Raw genomic sequence first — 15334 nt, 5'->3', positions numbered from 1 at the left:
CCAGGTGTTCAGGAAGGTTACAGGATYCTCTAGATGATTTTTCATCCTGTCCAAAAAGCTCCCTTTATCTAACTACCCCTGTCATATCCTGGGTTCAAGAGATCCAAGAGCTTACCTCAGACCATGAGGTCTCATTGCCATGGTGTTCATATCTCCTGGAAACTGGGGCCTATTGAACTGCCCATCCCCAGGGAACGGCCCACGCTGGTCCTTCGGGTACATGGAGAACCTTGGCCCACCTGGAGGCACCACAGAGGACCTAATATTGCCAGGATAGGGWGGAGGAGGGCGGTTGAAGATTTGATTTAAGTTGTCTTGCTGCCAGTGTTGAAGTGGGGCTGCGTGGGGAGGAGCTGCTGCATCCTGCAGGGCCTTTTCCTGGCGAACCGCATTCTTCTTCTGCTGTTGCTGCTGTAGAATAATCTCACGTAGCTTCTGGCGCTGTTCAAAAGAAAATAAATCATTACGCTTGACACTGTAGTTGACACCTTTTGAAGTTTTACACTCCGCTAGGTTAAGCCTTTCGGAGGGAAGAAATCCTTCAGTTGTTACAGGAAAATACTATAAACAACCATGACCACCTCAGAAATTAGAAAGAGGGTCAAATGGTGCAAAGTGCTGCTAATGTAACAGCATCCAGACCTGTTGTTAAAATGTATGGTGTGATTCCATTCTACCAAATAACATGGAAGCAACTCTCTTTTCTTTATTTCAGTAATGCATACCCTTTCACCAGGAAAAGTGCATTCTAAGTGACAAAGGTGACCAGAGGTCCACTGAAGAAAATTCAGCAAGAGGTTTATGCCACAGCKGCAGAATTTATTCTGACTTTGTATGATAAATACACCAATTTTCCATTAAATTCACTTCCCATCCCTCCTTCCAAACAAAAGACAGAGCAGCTTTCCATAAGCTGAATGTATTCCTATCTCTCAGAAAAAGCCGTTTGCCAAACATTCAGGGACAGAAATCTGGAATGAATGTGCCTCAAGAAGAGCAGTGACCAAGAAAACGATTTACCTCAATGCACGGGCCAACTGCAAAGTCAGATGTGTGGTCTGAGATCTTTGCCTGTGCCCCCTTTTTCCAGCCACTGAAAACATCACTGACAATCAGTTCCACATTTCAGTTGTTACAGAATAAAACTAATTGTCCTTTCAAGTTACTTTTTTCCCTCAGACCGTAGCTAAAAACACTATTACAGACCAACTACAGTGGCTTCAAATACAGCCTTAGCTTCTTTTTTGGATCTTGTCCAAACTCCTTAAAAATTACTGATGTTTTTATATTCTGTGTATAGTGGTTCTATCCCGGAGGGCCAAACTAACATACTAAGTAAATCAAGRTAATTTTCACCTTACATACAGCTATGCTTAATGGCAAGAAAACGGCAATTATTAACAAGAATGGGGGAAATTCTTCTACTTACAAAATTTTCGAGTATCATCAGAATCCTCACCTGTCTTAACTTCTCAGTGTCTGCTTGAGACATATTCATGGTATTCTGTGTATCTGTTACTCCCGTGGTGGGTGCTGGGCCAGGAACTTGTGAAACTTTGGGGAACTGTTGTCCTTGAGAAGCCATCGGAGAATTGCCGGATGTGCTGAAAGTGCCCTCGGATCCAGGCCGTGGCTGTTCAGCAGCATCGTGGGCCAGCTGACCACTTCCAAAAGATTCTGGCTGAGGTCTTGGAGTCATTGGGGGTTGATCATAGGGGTCACGTGCTGGAGTAGCTGCACCATGGCTGAATGAATCTGTTATTGCAGGTCCTGCAGACCTGGGAGTTTGTGAGCATGGATCTGATGGCCTGACAAAAGTGCCCTGCAACCTGCTCTGTGGAGKCTGCAGGAAAGGATCTCGATTTGGTATCAGTCCTGGCCTTGTCATGGCAGGTCTGTTAAAACTCTCAGCAATCCCTGGCCTTGGAGTAGCTGGYTGCTGAGCATAAGGATCGTTGTGAACTGGCCGTGGTGTTCCAGGAGGTTGGGCATAAGGATCCGAGTGTCTCTGGTTTGCTGAGGACTGAGCAAACAAATCTGCTGGCTGAGCAGGTCTTGGTGTTGGTGGCTGGTGCATATATGGATCCACCGTGCTGGGACGAGGAGTTCCTGGGGGCTGGGCATAAGGGTCGGCAACTGGCCGAGGAGTACCTGGAGGCTGGGAGTAAGGGTCCTGAGAAGCTGGCCTGGAAATGGGCCCAGACTGAGGGAAAGCATCACTCTGCTGCCGCACCATGCGGGGCGGATGGGCAAAAGGCTCCTTGATTGCAGGGTGCGGGGTGAGGGGAGGCTGGCTGTAGGGATCACTGGCCTGGCTGTGGGGGAAGTTATCCACCGGCCTCGGGGTCAGAGGGGGCCTCTCGTAGGGATCSACAGCGACGCGCCGCGGCGTGCCTGGCATGGAGGAGTACGGGTCTTGTGGGGACTGGGGAGGGCGCAGAGGAGTTTTGAATGGCCCAGGGCTCCCATCGACAGGAGCAGGAGTCGGAGTCAATGGAGGCCGTGCATAGGCATCCGCAGAGGTTACTCTCTGTCTCTGGAACGTGTCAGGCCTAGGAGCCGGCTTGGTAAATGGATCATTGCTCCCAGCTGCTAAAGGAACCTTCCCTGACTGCTCCRTAACTATGGGCGATCTCGGGACACCCAACGGTTTGGAGAACTGCTCTGATGGCATGACAGGCCTGGGTGTGTCYGGTGGCTTTGCATAGGGATCGCTGCTACCTGGGGATGAAGAACATGAGTCCCTGACTGGCGAGGGCCTGCTTCCCGACGGCTCCCGAGAGATGGATGACTGCGCTGCACAGGGATCTAACGGGGCAATGGRGTTCCTTCTAACAAAGTTCTGGTTGATGGGTGCTGGTCTGGGTGTTCCCACCATTTTAGCATATGGATCCATCGGAGAAGGAGGCCTTGTGTTTGTGGAACCTGGAGAAAACATCTGTTGTGATGATGTCTGAGGAGTTTGAGGCTGAGACAGTGAATCGTGCAATGGGATTCGGGTGGGAGTGGGAGGAGGGGCTTGTGGCTTTAGGAACACATCATCTGAGGACGCCGACGTAGGCGTAGCAGGGAGCTGCTGCTTTGTGAACAGATCCTTATGGAATGTCTGTTGTGCAGGAGACATGTTTCCATTGCCAGTCTGTGGCGTTAAGGGGCTCTGGATCCCACTGCTGGGTGTGTCTGAGCCAGACTGGTTCAGGAGCTGCTGTGAACCAAATTGCTGCTGCTGCTGCTGTTGCTGCTGCTGTTGCTGCTGCTCATTTTTCACTTGTTCGAGCTTCTGGGTGGCTTCTATTTTGGCCTGCTGCTTACTCTTTTGCCGCATTTGCTGTTTTAAAATTATGGGGAAAAACGTTACACTTCTAAGTTTAGGGTATACAGAATCTTTCTGATGACTGAATCTATAATTAAAATTTTAGGACACAACCAAAATCAATTATAAAAAATTGCAAATTTTAAATGCCATGGGAGCAGAGAGTCCAGCTATTTATAAAGTTCAATTACCTTGACATTYATCTTGCTTGCCTGGGAGTAAGCATTTCCCAGGTTGCCTAAAGAGCATCACTGCCTTCCAACCTCATGGAGACAAAGGTTGCTACATGCAGCACTGGTATGAGCTTTGAGTCCCATGTGAGGCAGCAGTCTGCAGGACAAGGTTACTGGAATACAGGGCATGTAAAAGCGAACGACTRCACTAGCCAGCCATGCACAGAAAGAACTGCCTGTTTCTATAATGCACAGGATTTATGTGCCAACATTTAAAGAAAAGTTCTTTTACAAGCAGTTTATCTTCTAGTAACATCTATTTTTTTTCCAAGCGGAACAGCTGACTTTATACTCTTCTACAAGGAAAGATTCAAATTGATTGTACTACAACAGATTCCAACAACTCAATACAAAGCAGGAAGAAAATAACAAAATGCCCTAAATGCAACACACCTGTCTGAATTTCCATTCCTGCTCATGTTCCGATTCCCTCTGTTTTAATGGATCTTTAAAGAGGTCAGAGTCGATGCGTGAGCTGGGATCAATGCTATCCTGTTGCTGCTGCCTTTTCATGGAGTCATTTGACATCTGTACTTTATTGATGCGCAGAGCAGCTCTATTATCTCTGGCTTTTTGCTGGAAAAAAAGAGGAAAGATGCAGTTAGCCTTATTTTCTTCTCCTAAGTGTGAACACTGCATCTTTTATTCCTACACAATGTATCACCGAATTATTTGTACAGACATGTTTGTGGAAAGAAAATCATGCACTTCAAAAAGCATTCCAAACATAAAATACTTCACCTCTACAGAAATTCAGTGTTCAATATATATGAAAGGTACAAAGAGGTTATTAGCAATTAGTAAATTAGTAAACCTATTAGCAAAGCTTTTCTATACAGGAGTGTCTGTTCCAGGCACTGTTCTGTGCCAAGAAATCATTACCAGTTTACCTTTCAAATCACATATTGGTGTGCTCCACAATCTGAGACTGAACACAGCAGATGATGTTTGGATCAATAAAGGCCACTAATGTGGAGAACTTCAGTGACAAGAAAAATACAGTCTACTCCATTAAATGACCTCTAAAGATCTGAGTCTGTTACCAGTTAACAGTATAAACATGGGATATGGGCTTATGGATCAGGAAAACTGTATGGAGACACAGCAATTCCTCTTCAATGAGGCATTTTACAGCCATAGTGACACTTTAAAGTATCTAATGGAAGTTTCAAAGAGCCCATTTTACCACCAATCTAGGATATGATTTCTTTGCTGAACCAAACTCTCACATCCTTTTTCACAAATTCATTTGCAGCTGTCAAGTAGGGGTTGCCTAGAGGAAAAGGCTTAAATACTTCCCCCCCATCAATGAAACAGTGACATGGATGAGTGCACCAATGTCACAGCAGCAGAAAAATCACTGTCGTTTTTCCCTCTAAGTGATGGGATTGTGCATACTAAGTAAAGTAAAAAGCCCACAGTGAAAATTTACTAACACTCCTCTGAATTCTATTTCAGCCTTTATTTATCCCCCCAGAGTGCAAGTCCCATAGGAGGGGCACCCCAGCAGCTTCTTCTGTGCACAACACCAGGAAYGCCAGCAGGAGCTGCATGGCAGGAGTGCAAGGACTGTTCTGAGAGGAATTGACCACATCTTGCTTTGTACATACTGGCGTGCAGGAGCCTGCGCGCTCCTCCTGTACATAAGGGAAATAATTTTTGCTGCTGATTTTTAGCTATGCATCACGAGGACAGGACAGCATTTTTTAAGAACAATGAAAAATAAARCAATTGGTAATAGAAATAATTGTGAAGTGGTAAGTGCCATCCATGTAAGTGGGTATTATCTTATATATAACTACAAAGAGGGAATCACCAAGATTAACCATAATATGAGCAAGATGACATAGAGGTCCAAAGGTGCTGAAATTGCAACATTGAATAAAAAGCAGAGTAATGATGATGCGTCAGTGATACAAATAAGAAAACAGAGAATTATTCCTTCAGGTGGAAAGGGTTTCAGAGAGATCAAGAGCTCCATTACTCATAACGAGTTTGGGATATGATTTATCCTCCAAAAAGTTGTCAGAGACAAGGTGAATTTTAAATTTGGACAGCAGGAGATGATGTTACTGTTAAACTTTGAGCCATCAACACACAGAGTCATCAGCTTTAATTATTGATTGGACTATATTAAAAAAGTGCAGGTGGGGGAGGCTAAGAGACTGAAAACTGCAAAATCCACAGAAATCAGCAAAGTGAGAGTGAGCATTCAACTGCTGCTGTGAAGGAACAAAGATGAGAACCAGGAGAGAATGGAGATGTGACAGAAAATWAAAGAAAAATACATTTGCTAACAATGGTTGGGAAGGTCCAGAAGAATCAATAATATGGGTTCTGAGATTTGGATGCACACAGGTTTCAAYAAAGGCTTCAAAAAAGCAAAAAGGTCACCCCCTTTGAAATTCTGCAAAACAGAATCAATGACCATGTAACTTAATACAGATGCTACAAATACCTGTATTCCCTTTACTCAGATGCRAAGAAGGTGAATAATTTTTGAGGAAAAAAGGAGTACTTCATGCTCCCCACAAAGTGGAAGACATGAGAAGCATTTCCATCACCAAGCAATACAAGGGGTAAGTACAGAAGGGGAATAGTAATAGTACTTCTACTCAAGGCGTAGAAGTAAATGAGGAAAGCAGGGATGCAAGCACTGACACCTCTGGAATTGTTAGTTCAACAGCTGAAAGACTTCAGCAACTCTTATGGGGCAAAAAAGGATAGTCCAGTGAGAGAGGATGACAAAAGGGAGAGGAATCTCATAATCAGTTTCTATTGTCCTTCTGAAGAAACTGGTGAAATCCTGTGTAGAACAAAGAAGACTCGAGGCATCAATCAAATGCCGCTGAGAGGCAGTGGGAGCCAAAAATGTCCTCATCTCAGCTGATGTCTTTAGATTGCACAGTATGAACGGTTTATGCCAAGACTGAAAGTATTCAGATTTAAAAGTTAAATTACACAGGTATTCTTGGAGTAAGTGAACTTTCAGTAAACTTRGAATTTGAGTTATTAAAAACAACACAACCTTAAAAGTGAAACATATGTTTGCTGGAAGTATGCAAATGGGAATTGTTCTTACCACATAGGGAGCCCTCTCTTGAGAGCTTGCTTTCCTCCATAGTTTAGCAATCTGCTTCACTCTTGTAGCCCAGTCTGCAACCAAAAAATGAATCAATATGCAAGGCTATGATAACTCTATTTTACATACTTTCAAATCAAGATGCACCAGTTGCTGCAGAACATTCAACTTGATTCAGTTAATCACTCACCTGGGAATTCTTCCTTCAGGTTAGGATAGTTGATATTTGTATAGAGAACAGGCGCTACAGTTGCCATTTCACCCAAAGCTTCTTCTTTTTCCCACTTCAGGGTGCTTCTTTGAGCATTGGACATGGTATCGCCTTCACCTTCCAGAGGTGGAGCAGCTGGTGCCCATGAGCTGTTTGGATCACTCACCAWTGGATTGAAYGCTGGATTCTTATCCCTGAYAGACCAGAAAAATGGTTTGTTTTAYASATTGTGTAAAAAACAACAAAAYAAACCAASCCTTAAACAGCAAAGTACTTATTCTGTTTGCTATTTCAGTAGTGAACACGCTAAAAGAACGCACAAGGTTTTGCAGTGCCTGTCAAGAATTAACAGCATCACATTATTAGTAACAACACTCTCCAAGTGTTTTTAATACTTTTTTCAATGCTAAATACACTAAATATCTTCAATTTCCCATCTGAACTTACCTGGTATCGGTGTATGGCTGCTGTGTAATGGGAGAGAAAGTGCCCAGCCCACCTCCAGCAGCCAGGGCTGTGTGAGGGAGATGAGGGTTGGGGCCAATCAGACCATTCATGAGGGGCACTCTTGGAAATGCATTCTCTCCTGCAAAGAAGAAGTTAGAATCACTGTTTTAMAGGGTGACTACTTCCAAGGCAGAGGTGGAACCTTTCACTAAGAAAACACTACCTCCTCTAATGAAAAATTCATTGCTTTAAAATTTTATGGCTCTGACCTTACATTTTTGGAAAAGATTTTATATCAATTTAAAATTCTCCCCTCCAGGTTTAAAGAATTTTTTTTTCTACTGTATCACACCCCCGAAGAGATTTTTTTTTGCTTATATAATGTACTATTTTTTTCAAAAATGTGTTTTCAAAACTTTTGCGGTAGGCCACACCACAGTACTGCATTTCATATTGAGGTAATATTCTTAAAAGCTGATGGTCTTAATGTTTGTTACACCCAGATCCAAGCCATGAGCCACGGAGAAGGTGATTTTCAGCCCTTGCAGGATTATCATTAGCCACCTGAATTAAACACCTCCTCTTCTGAGACTTGTGAGCATTGTACCAAAGTAAGCCTCATTATCTACTAACTCTCTAATTTGTAACCAATGAAACAGATAACTCTACTCAAATGAGCATTAGCATTTTCTAATTAAATGTCCAGTCTAGCAGCACAAAGGCAGAAAATGTTATTTATTTGATTACAGTATTACAAATGTGGCACAGGCAGATTCATTCCAGCAGATGGTATTTGCAGATGTTACTACACAGAATTAACTCTGGCCTTTGGATCCATCACTTAAGTGAGATTATAACTGTTGTCTCCATATTTCCTTAAAAGAACAAAAGCAGCTCAGGAATTAGATGACACTGTATGATTCTCCCATTTTAGGAGGCTGTTTCTGATCTAAAGGTTATAGGTATCATCTATGTAGCAGTTGTAAGTAACACAAAATCTAAGAGAATGCTCTTTATTACAGCTGGCAGAGAGTATGCAGTATTCTGTAAGGACCTGGCACACAAACAAGGTGGAGAGTCAGGCCTCTGGCTTGCACTGCGTGATCACACGTCTTTATGAGAAAAGAGAAATAATTTGATTTGAAATTGCTGAAACTTGATGCAARCTGCCCCATTACTGAAGCATTTATCTCACAGAAACATGTGGATCACTCCACTGTAACAGAACCAAACTGTAAATCTAAAACTCTGTCAACATGGCAGCTCCCACAGGGAGGAGCTAAACAATCTTACAGAGCTCAAATGCTGGAGCTATCCCCAAATACTCCAGTAACTGGGAAACAGGCAATAGTATCTATATTATCTTTTGKTTTTTTTTACCTATTATTTACTTTAAACGCTTTCTCAGAGTTTTTGAAGTCTTGTTTTTCTGAAAACTGATCCAACTAGGAAACAATTTTTCGTATGATTAATTTACTGGTGAGATCAACTTGCAKAGTAGTTTCTGTAGTACCAATATAAAAGAGTGAGCACTCTTTACATGAGCTCAGGAAAAACCCACTAGAGGCAACATCTGATGAGAAAAGGAGCTCATTCATTTATACTCATACATACTGCTTAAAAAACAGCTCTAATGGTAACAATAATAAATAAAATCAATCTGTCCCTTGCCTTCAATATAAGTGCAAGAATATGTTGTATCAACACATTATAATTTTAGTAGTAMTGAAGAAAAAAAAATTAATTTCCAAAATAAATTTCAAATTCATTTAGCCTCTTCTCTATTAGGACTAACTAATATGTTAAACTGCATTCCTACAGAAATTAAGACTCAGTAAATCAGTGTTATACAGACTCTTGCCTTATCCTTGAGGAGGTACTCAAAGTAATTAAAGAGCAGAGTAGAAGAGAACACATGYTTTATCACAGACTAATTTCCAAACYATCAAAGTGTCAGCTAAAATAAAAGCATCAATATGTCAGAAAARCATCAAATAACTGTYCTTTTSTACCAGCAACATTTACATGCATGCTTTCACAACAGGTTTAGAATAATATTTCACAAATTAACAATGGCAGATTCCACAACTTTACACAGCGTAAGGTGTGTTCTACTTCCACATCAGCATTTAAGAGATGCACAACTCTCCTGGCCAGGCTGCTGCTCACAAAAGCACCAGAGGAACATACCTTGGCTGTGCAAAGGCATGAGCTGTGGTGGAGGAGGAGGCTGTGGCAGAGGAGCTGGCTGTGTGGCTGCTGGACTCAACACAGCTGTGAACAAATCTTCAACATCCTTTCCTCCCAGCTCTGAAAAAAACACTCTGCATGAGTTGCTGCCATTGCTTGTGAATTCTGTTGCATAGAAGACAAGGAGAATCAGAATACGTACCTGGGATTTTGTACAGTTTGCCAAGAATAGCACCTGGACAAAGTAAAGGCAACACAGAGTAAGTAATCAACAGAGAATGCAATAAAATTGTGCAACCAAGTCCAAATAGGTATGTTACAATAGAGAAATCAGTCATTTAGGGGGAAGAAAGAAGAAAATATGATTTCTACTTAGTTCTCCAGAAGACCAAGATTAAGGACAAAAAAATTACCATCTGTGACCATTTTGTCTAGTTCTGGACTGAGGATTCCATCCAACTGCTCTTCACTCAGTGGCCGTGAGCTCTGGTTGACATTCGGCTGAGGCAGAGAAGAAGGGTCATCAGAGATGGGGCCAATATCCAATCCAGCTGAAGGAAGAAAGAATATTAAATTAGACACGAATAGTAAAATTTGTTAGTATTGAATAAAGAGCATGAACCCTGGTTTWTTTTCCCCTAGAACTGAGCTGTCAACTAAACCAGGACTTTCTATTATTTGAAAGGCAAGACAAAACATTGGTTAGAAAAATATAAAAAAACCTGCCCACTACTTACAACCAGTTTATTGTATTGTTTGAGGAATGTTAATTGAATATAATGCAACTAAAAGAATGGGAAATCAGACTATAGAGTTTATGGTTTTGAATGAATAGGTTTCAGTATATAGGTCCACTTTAACTATTTCTTCACATTTTCAAAAGAACCATACCAACAGTAAACATGGTTCATCCTCACGTACCTTATGGTTCACTCCAAATGTTCTTCACTTCAACTATTACATTAAATATCTACTGAAATGCTGCTGAAGTGTAGCCAATATAAAAGAAGTTATAGAAGTTTCTATTTCAAAAACAAATCCTAACTATAACAGTTACATCAAAGTGATTTGTTGGTACGAAGAAAACTTAATTTACTACATAAATTTCCTAACATCCCTTATAAGTCAATAAATCTCTCAATTGAGAAAAATCTGGGAAAAAAAAGAACTATATCCTTCAGTATTTCAAATATATTTCTGTAATAGACACCAAATAACCCTGAATTTAAAATAATGAAACATGCCATTCTACCTATTGTCAGCCTGTCTTTATATAAAGTGATGAACCATTATCCAGTGAAAACAAAAGGATTGATGCTGACTGTTTTAATCATGCTTTAATATACTCACATTGATAATAATGCTTTTCATTTACAAAATATACCACTACAATAAAAACTACACACTACTACAGGAAGTAATATTTACAGTGGCAGCAGGAAAATGCATGGGTTTGTATCATGAAACACAAAAAAACGAGGAGCAGTTTTCAAAAGCTGTAAGCAAAACTTGATGCAGGAGTCTTAAAGGCAGAGTGCAGAGTTTAGAGGTTGTGTTAGAGTCAAACACCACAGAGTGGAAAATGAAACATGAATTAATGACACAGTAAAGAAGAAGAACTTGCTACACATGCAGTTCTTTCAGCTAAAATCACTAGGAAAGAGGGCTACTGCTAACCATGGATCATCCATTGTTTAGATTCTTACCAAATGGGGAGGGTGAGTTCTCAACCTGGAAAGTGCATAAATCAAGACCTACAGGACCCAAACCAGATAAAATGGATGATTACAACACGAAAACAAAAAAAAAGTAAAGAAAAAACTGCATGCTGAAAAAAGCTACGCAGGTATGAGAGACAACGGCAGCTACATTTTATCCTCTCTTAAGCAGCAAAGCAAAGAGCCAAGTAAAAACAAAATGTTGACAAGGCTGGGCAATTTTTTGGTAGAGTAAACCAAAATCATTCCAAACCAAGGTATTAAGATACAAAAACTGTATCTGAAATAACCTAGAGCAAACCTATACATACGGTACAACAACTACATCTATAATATAGAGGATAAAAAAGAGAACAAATAGTGGAGARACCCCATGAACACACATACCTGAATGATCTCCAGACTTTACCAAATCATCAGAAAGTATTCCAAGAATATCATCATCAGTATTTAAGACCTCAGAAAGATCAGCTAAAGGATCATCTGTGCTGCCTGCAGAAGAAGCAACAAACAAAATCAACATTTCTACATCACTCTGGTGATGTCCTTGAGCTGCAAACCCAAACAGAGATGCACCAGGCTTTGAGGGCCTTCTATACTGTGGTAAACTGACTGTGCTGACCAGCATCCCCTCCCTGCCAGGACTGAGCCATCTGCAGTKCTTACTTTGTTTAGTATTTTTACAAGTGGTAATGTAATCACATCATGAGCAACAAAGACTGGACGATTTCAGGGGAAAAAAAAATCCCAAGATCTATTCTGAACTTGAAACCTTTTAGACACAAAGGCCTGGGAGTGTGAAAGTCAACAGATAGGTTTTACATTGGATACAGCTCACAGTAAATCAACGAAGGATATTTTTTCTTTAAAGGTAAGCCAGTTACTTCTTTTACCACCTCTCTCTTTCTTAATACAGGAGCAASTAGCTACTACACCCTGATAGGGAAGTGAAATCTAAGAGCGAGAAGCAAATTGAAGATACTACTTTTAAGATCAGAAGAAAACCTAAAGGAGAGAGAACAGCCAGAGGTAGAAATGTCATTTGCCATCTAGGAAAAACTGGCCTGGTCTAGCCTATTAAAATTCCTATTAAAATTCCTATTAAAAATCTTTAATATTAAATTAAATTCTGGACACTATTATCTTCTTGACCTCCAATTCATTAGAGAGAAATCACTCCAAATGGCCATCTGGTTTTATTAACTAGCTATTTAGGACTATTACAGATGTGCAACATTTGCAAAAAAATGTTTGACAAACAAAAGCTGAGGAAAATATTTTTCAATAAAACTGCAGACTATCATGACTACATGAGCAATCATTGCCAGACCAATGAAACATGATGAGATGGCCAATATACACATAATTGAACTAAAAAAAACCGATTAATGTACATCATAAAATGTAAACAAAGAAAACAAATACATGGCCAGGTTGAAAAAAGGTCCAGAAAGTCAAAAACACACACATTTCACACAGGTACAGATGTATTTCCCGCTATTACAATCCAACTGCCTCAGGAAAGTACATAGTTTATTTCAGAGCCTGGTGCCAAGGATTTACTTGTATCATGAGGATACTTTCCAAACTGCTCAGTTTAACAATGAATTASAAGTTCCTTCTGCTGTTTCTCAGAGACAACTCTTTCCCCTCCTTCCATTACCAAGTCAAAATGAAAATTATTTTTCTTAACTTTACTATTTTTCTTCTCCACTTTTACCCTTTGTAATGCAGACATGATGATACCATCCTAATTAAACCAGGTTTAATCTATTTGCCAATCAACAAGGTGGATTAAGATACCAGTGCAGACCAGTCCATTAAAATGTTTGTACAAAACACAGCTCCTATTGATACCAGCAGAACTATCTAAAAGTACCTCAAAACCACATCACTTTACAGGCACAGTTATTTTGTGCACCTGAYAAAAAGTACTGTTAGATGTAAGGCTTTAAACAGAACCTAGCTGTTGGGTTTGGTGGATTAATTTTTTGGGTTTTTAMGCTTGTTTGGAGGGGCCTTTTAGATATTAATTTCCCTTCTGGCAATTTGGTCTAATTATGCAAGTAAGTAACTAACATCAGGCACCACAAGGTGATGCAATGAYTTCAGCTGGCTAAAGGATTGGTTTTAGACCTTCTTTAATTTTCCTGAATTCCTTCTTGAAGGCAGGTACGTATCAGGGAGAAAAAAAAAAAAACAAACATGTGAAGGAAGCATTGGGACTGTATAAGCAGCCTTTAATTCTTCTCTAGTATTTTACATTATGGTGCTTTTCTCCACAGCCCTTGTGCTTGGGAACAGTTCCTAAAAATCCAACTTCTAATCTGAATATAAATATATTGTACAACTGGGAAGAGCTGAGGTGAACAGATATGATTAAAGATACAAAGTTTACTACCCATAGCTACAAATTGGCCACGAATAAATTCAGGCTTCAAATTAGGGGGTCTCTAACTATGAAGGAAGAATCCATAGTGGCCTTCAGATGAGATAAATTGGACAAAAACATCCKGCTTTCAAAATGGAGCTTGTTAAGTCTATAAAAAGGCTGATCGTCGGTGATAGCAAAGGGACAGAGTCTATAATCCGTAAAACTCACATAAGACATCTAAACTGAAGTGTATTTTTATTTTTCCTTCTTCTATTTTTTCCTTGCTTTAATATAATGTGTGTTAAATATTATMTTGGAAACAACAGAATCACTTGAGTCAGCTGCTTCAGATCAGAATCAATAGCTGGTTGACATCTGCAGCCAAACAAATAGCTCAATACTGCTCATTAATTTGACTCTTTTCAGAATGGAGATGAAAGCCAAGACAAAATGCTTGTAATGCTGGATCTCTAAGAGAGTACAGTTCTAATGCTACCTTGTGATCCTGATCACTCAAATGCAGTTACTTTTATTTCTTTATTAAGTTCTAAAATTATAAAAATACTTTTCCCCCCGCTGCAGCCATCCCAAGATGTTTAATCATACAGTAACATTTCTGTTTTTTAAATGTCCCAGCAACACCAGAATCARTTGCAGAGTCTCAGACAACTCCTTTTGTCTAGGAACAATTTCTTTAGCACTCTCTGGAGACCCCACTTGAACAGATGACTTTTTCAGTATTTCCAGAAAAAAATACACTGAATTTAAGCYATTTCAAACTAAAGGAAAGGTCATATTGCCAGAGCCTTCACAGAACACACCTCATCAAGTGGCCTCTTTTTCATCAGGGATACACAGGTCAGGAAGTTCAAGAGAGATGCAGACAGTCCTCAGAATGCAACAAATCCAAATACACACCTTCAACTTCACCCGGGAACAAACAGAAAGGGAGACCCTGGAGATCTGGTCCTATCCCCTTGAGCCAACCTTTGCACTCTGYTCCCGCACTTGGAAGGATTTTCTCACACACAACAGAGTGCACAGAGTGGCACGTGTGTTATAAAAACACAGGAAAGGTGAGTCTTGTAACTGAAAATAAAACCTGCTACCTCTTTGCCGGGCAAAAATCAGGGCTGGAAGCCTAAAGCTCACTTCAGTCAGTGTCTAGAAATTACCAGTAAAGAAAGGACTTCCAAACCCCTCTTCTGTCCAGCTTTGCCAGTCCTCATCACTACTGCCATCTTGACTAGTGAAAGGTTTAGCTACCCTTAACCACAGTATGAGAACAAATAAATCACAGAATTTGTCCCTGAACATTTTGCTGCCCTCCCCAACAGTGCTGGATACATGCAGGAAAGCAGAGGAGACGAAGTCACTTCAAATGCTCGAGAGATCTCTGGAAGATGAACAAACATATTTAACCCTTAATCCTGGGATTACACAAGCGGAGYTTCCAAGAGAAGAATGTTTTCCTTGTAGAAAAGACCCGTGCAATTAAGGAAGGACTCTCACAGGACTCAGAAATCCTTGTGGGAAGTGGCACTGTAGGAAAACAGCGAACATGGTGACAACACTGTCCTGTAGCCCCCCGGAGTAGGGGACAAACAGCTCATGTTGTTCCTGCTCCACAGCCAGGTCTGGATGGAAATAAAAACATCACAGGTGCCCTGGGACACTGTTCTCATCTCCAGCTCCTCTGCAAATCCAGCCAGAAGGCAGCTCAGCAATTAGCCAGTTAACCAGGACCTCTCACACGTGGGGATGAT

The 15334-nt window shown here is 40.7% G+C and overlaps 1 protein-coding gene across 13 annotated transcripts in view; it reads right to left on the bottom strand.

The window, feature by feature from the left end:
• Window positions 1-15334, bottom strand: part of KMT2C (lysine methyltransferase 2C) — a 189509-nt gene that overhangs the window by 28415 nt on the left and 145760 nt on the right. For 11 of the 13 annotated variants that reach the window (XM_057365380.1, XM_057365384.1, XM_057365382.1 and 8 more), the window contains 11 exons: window positions 11582-11686; window positions 11183-11230; window positions 9890-10027; window positions 9679-9711; window positions 9477-9596; window positions 7287-7425; window positions 6819-7033; window positions 6629-6702; window positions 3940-4122; window positions 1460-3328; window positions 116-441 (listed from right to left, as the gene is read on the bottom strand). In XM_057365380.1, coding sequence (XP_057221363.1) covers window positions 116-441; window positions 1460-3328; window positions 3940-4122; window positions 6629-6702; window positions 6819-7033; window positions 7287-7425; window positions 9477-9596; window positions 9679-9711; window positions 9890-10027; window positions 11183-11230; window positions 11582-11686 — 3250 coding nt within the window. The remainder of the gene's footprint in view (window positions 1-115; window positions 442-1459; window positions 3329-3939; window positions 4123-6628; window positions 6703-6818; window positions 7034-7286; window positions 7426-9476; window positions 9597-9678; window positions 9712-9889; window positions 10028-11182; window positions 11231-11581; window positions 11687-15334) is intronic. The other 2 variants (XM_057365385.1, XM_057365391.1) reach the window with 1 other exon arrangement.

The sequence above is a fragment of the Malurus melanocephalus genome, unplaced genomic scaffold (genome assembly GCF_030028575.1).
Source record: "Malurus melanocephalus ecotype Western Australia unplaced genomic scaffold, MMel_1.1 scaffold_52, whole genome shotgun sequence".
Classification (NCBI taxonomy): Eukaryota; Metazoa; Chordata; class Aves; order Passeriformes; family Maluridae; genus Malurus; species Malurus melanocephalus.
This window is presented reverse-complemented; position numbering and strand designations above follow the sequence as displayed.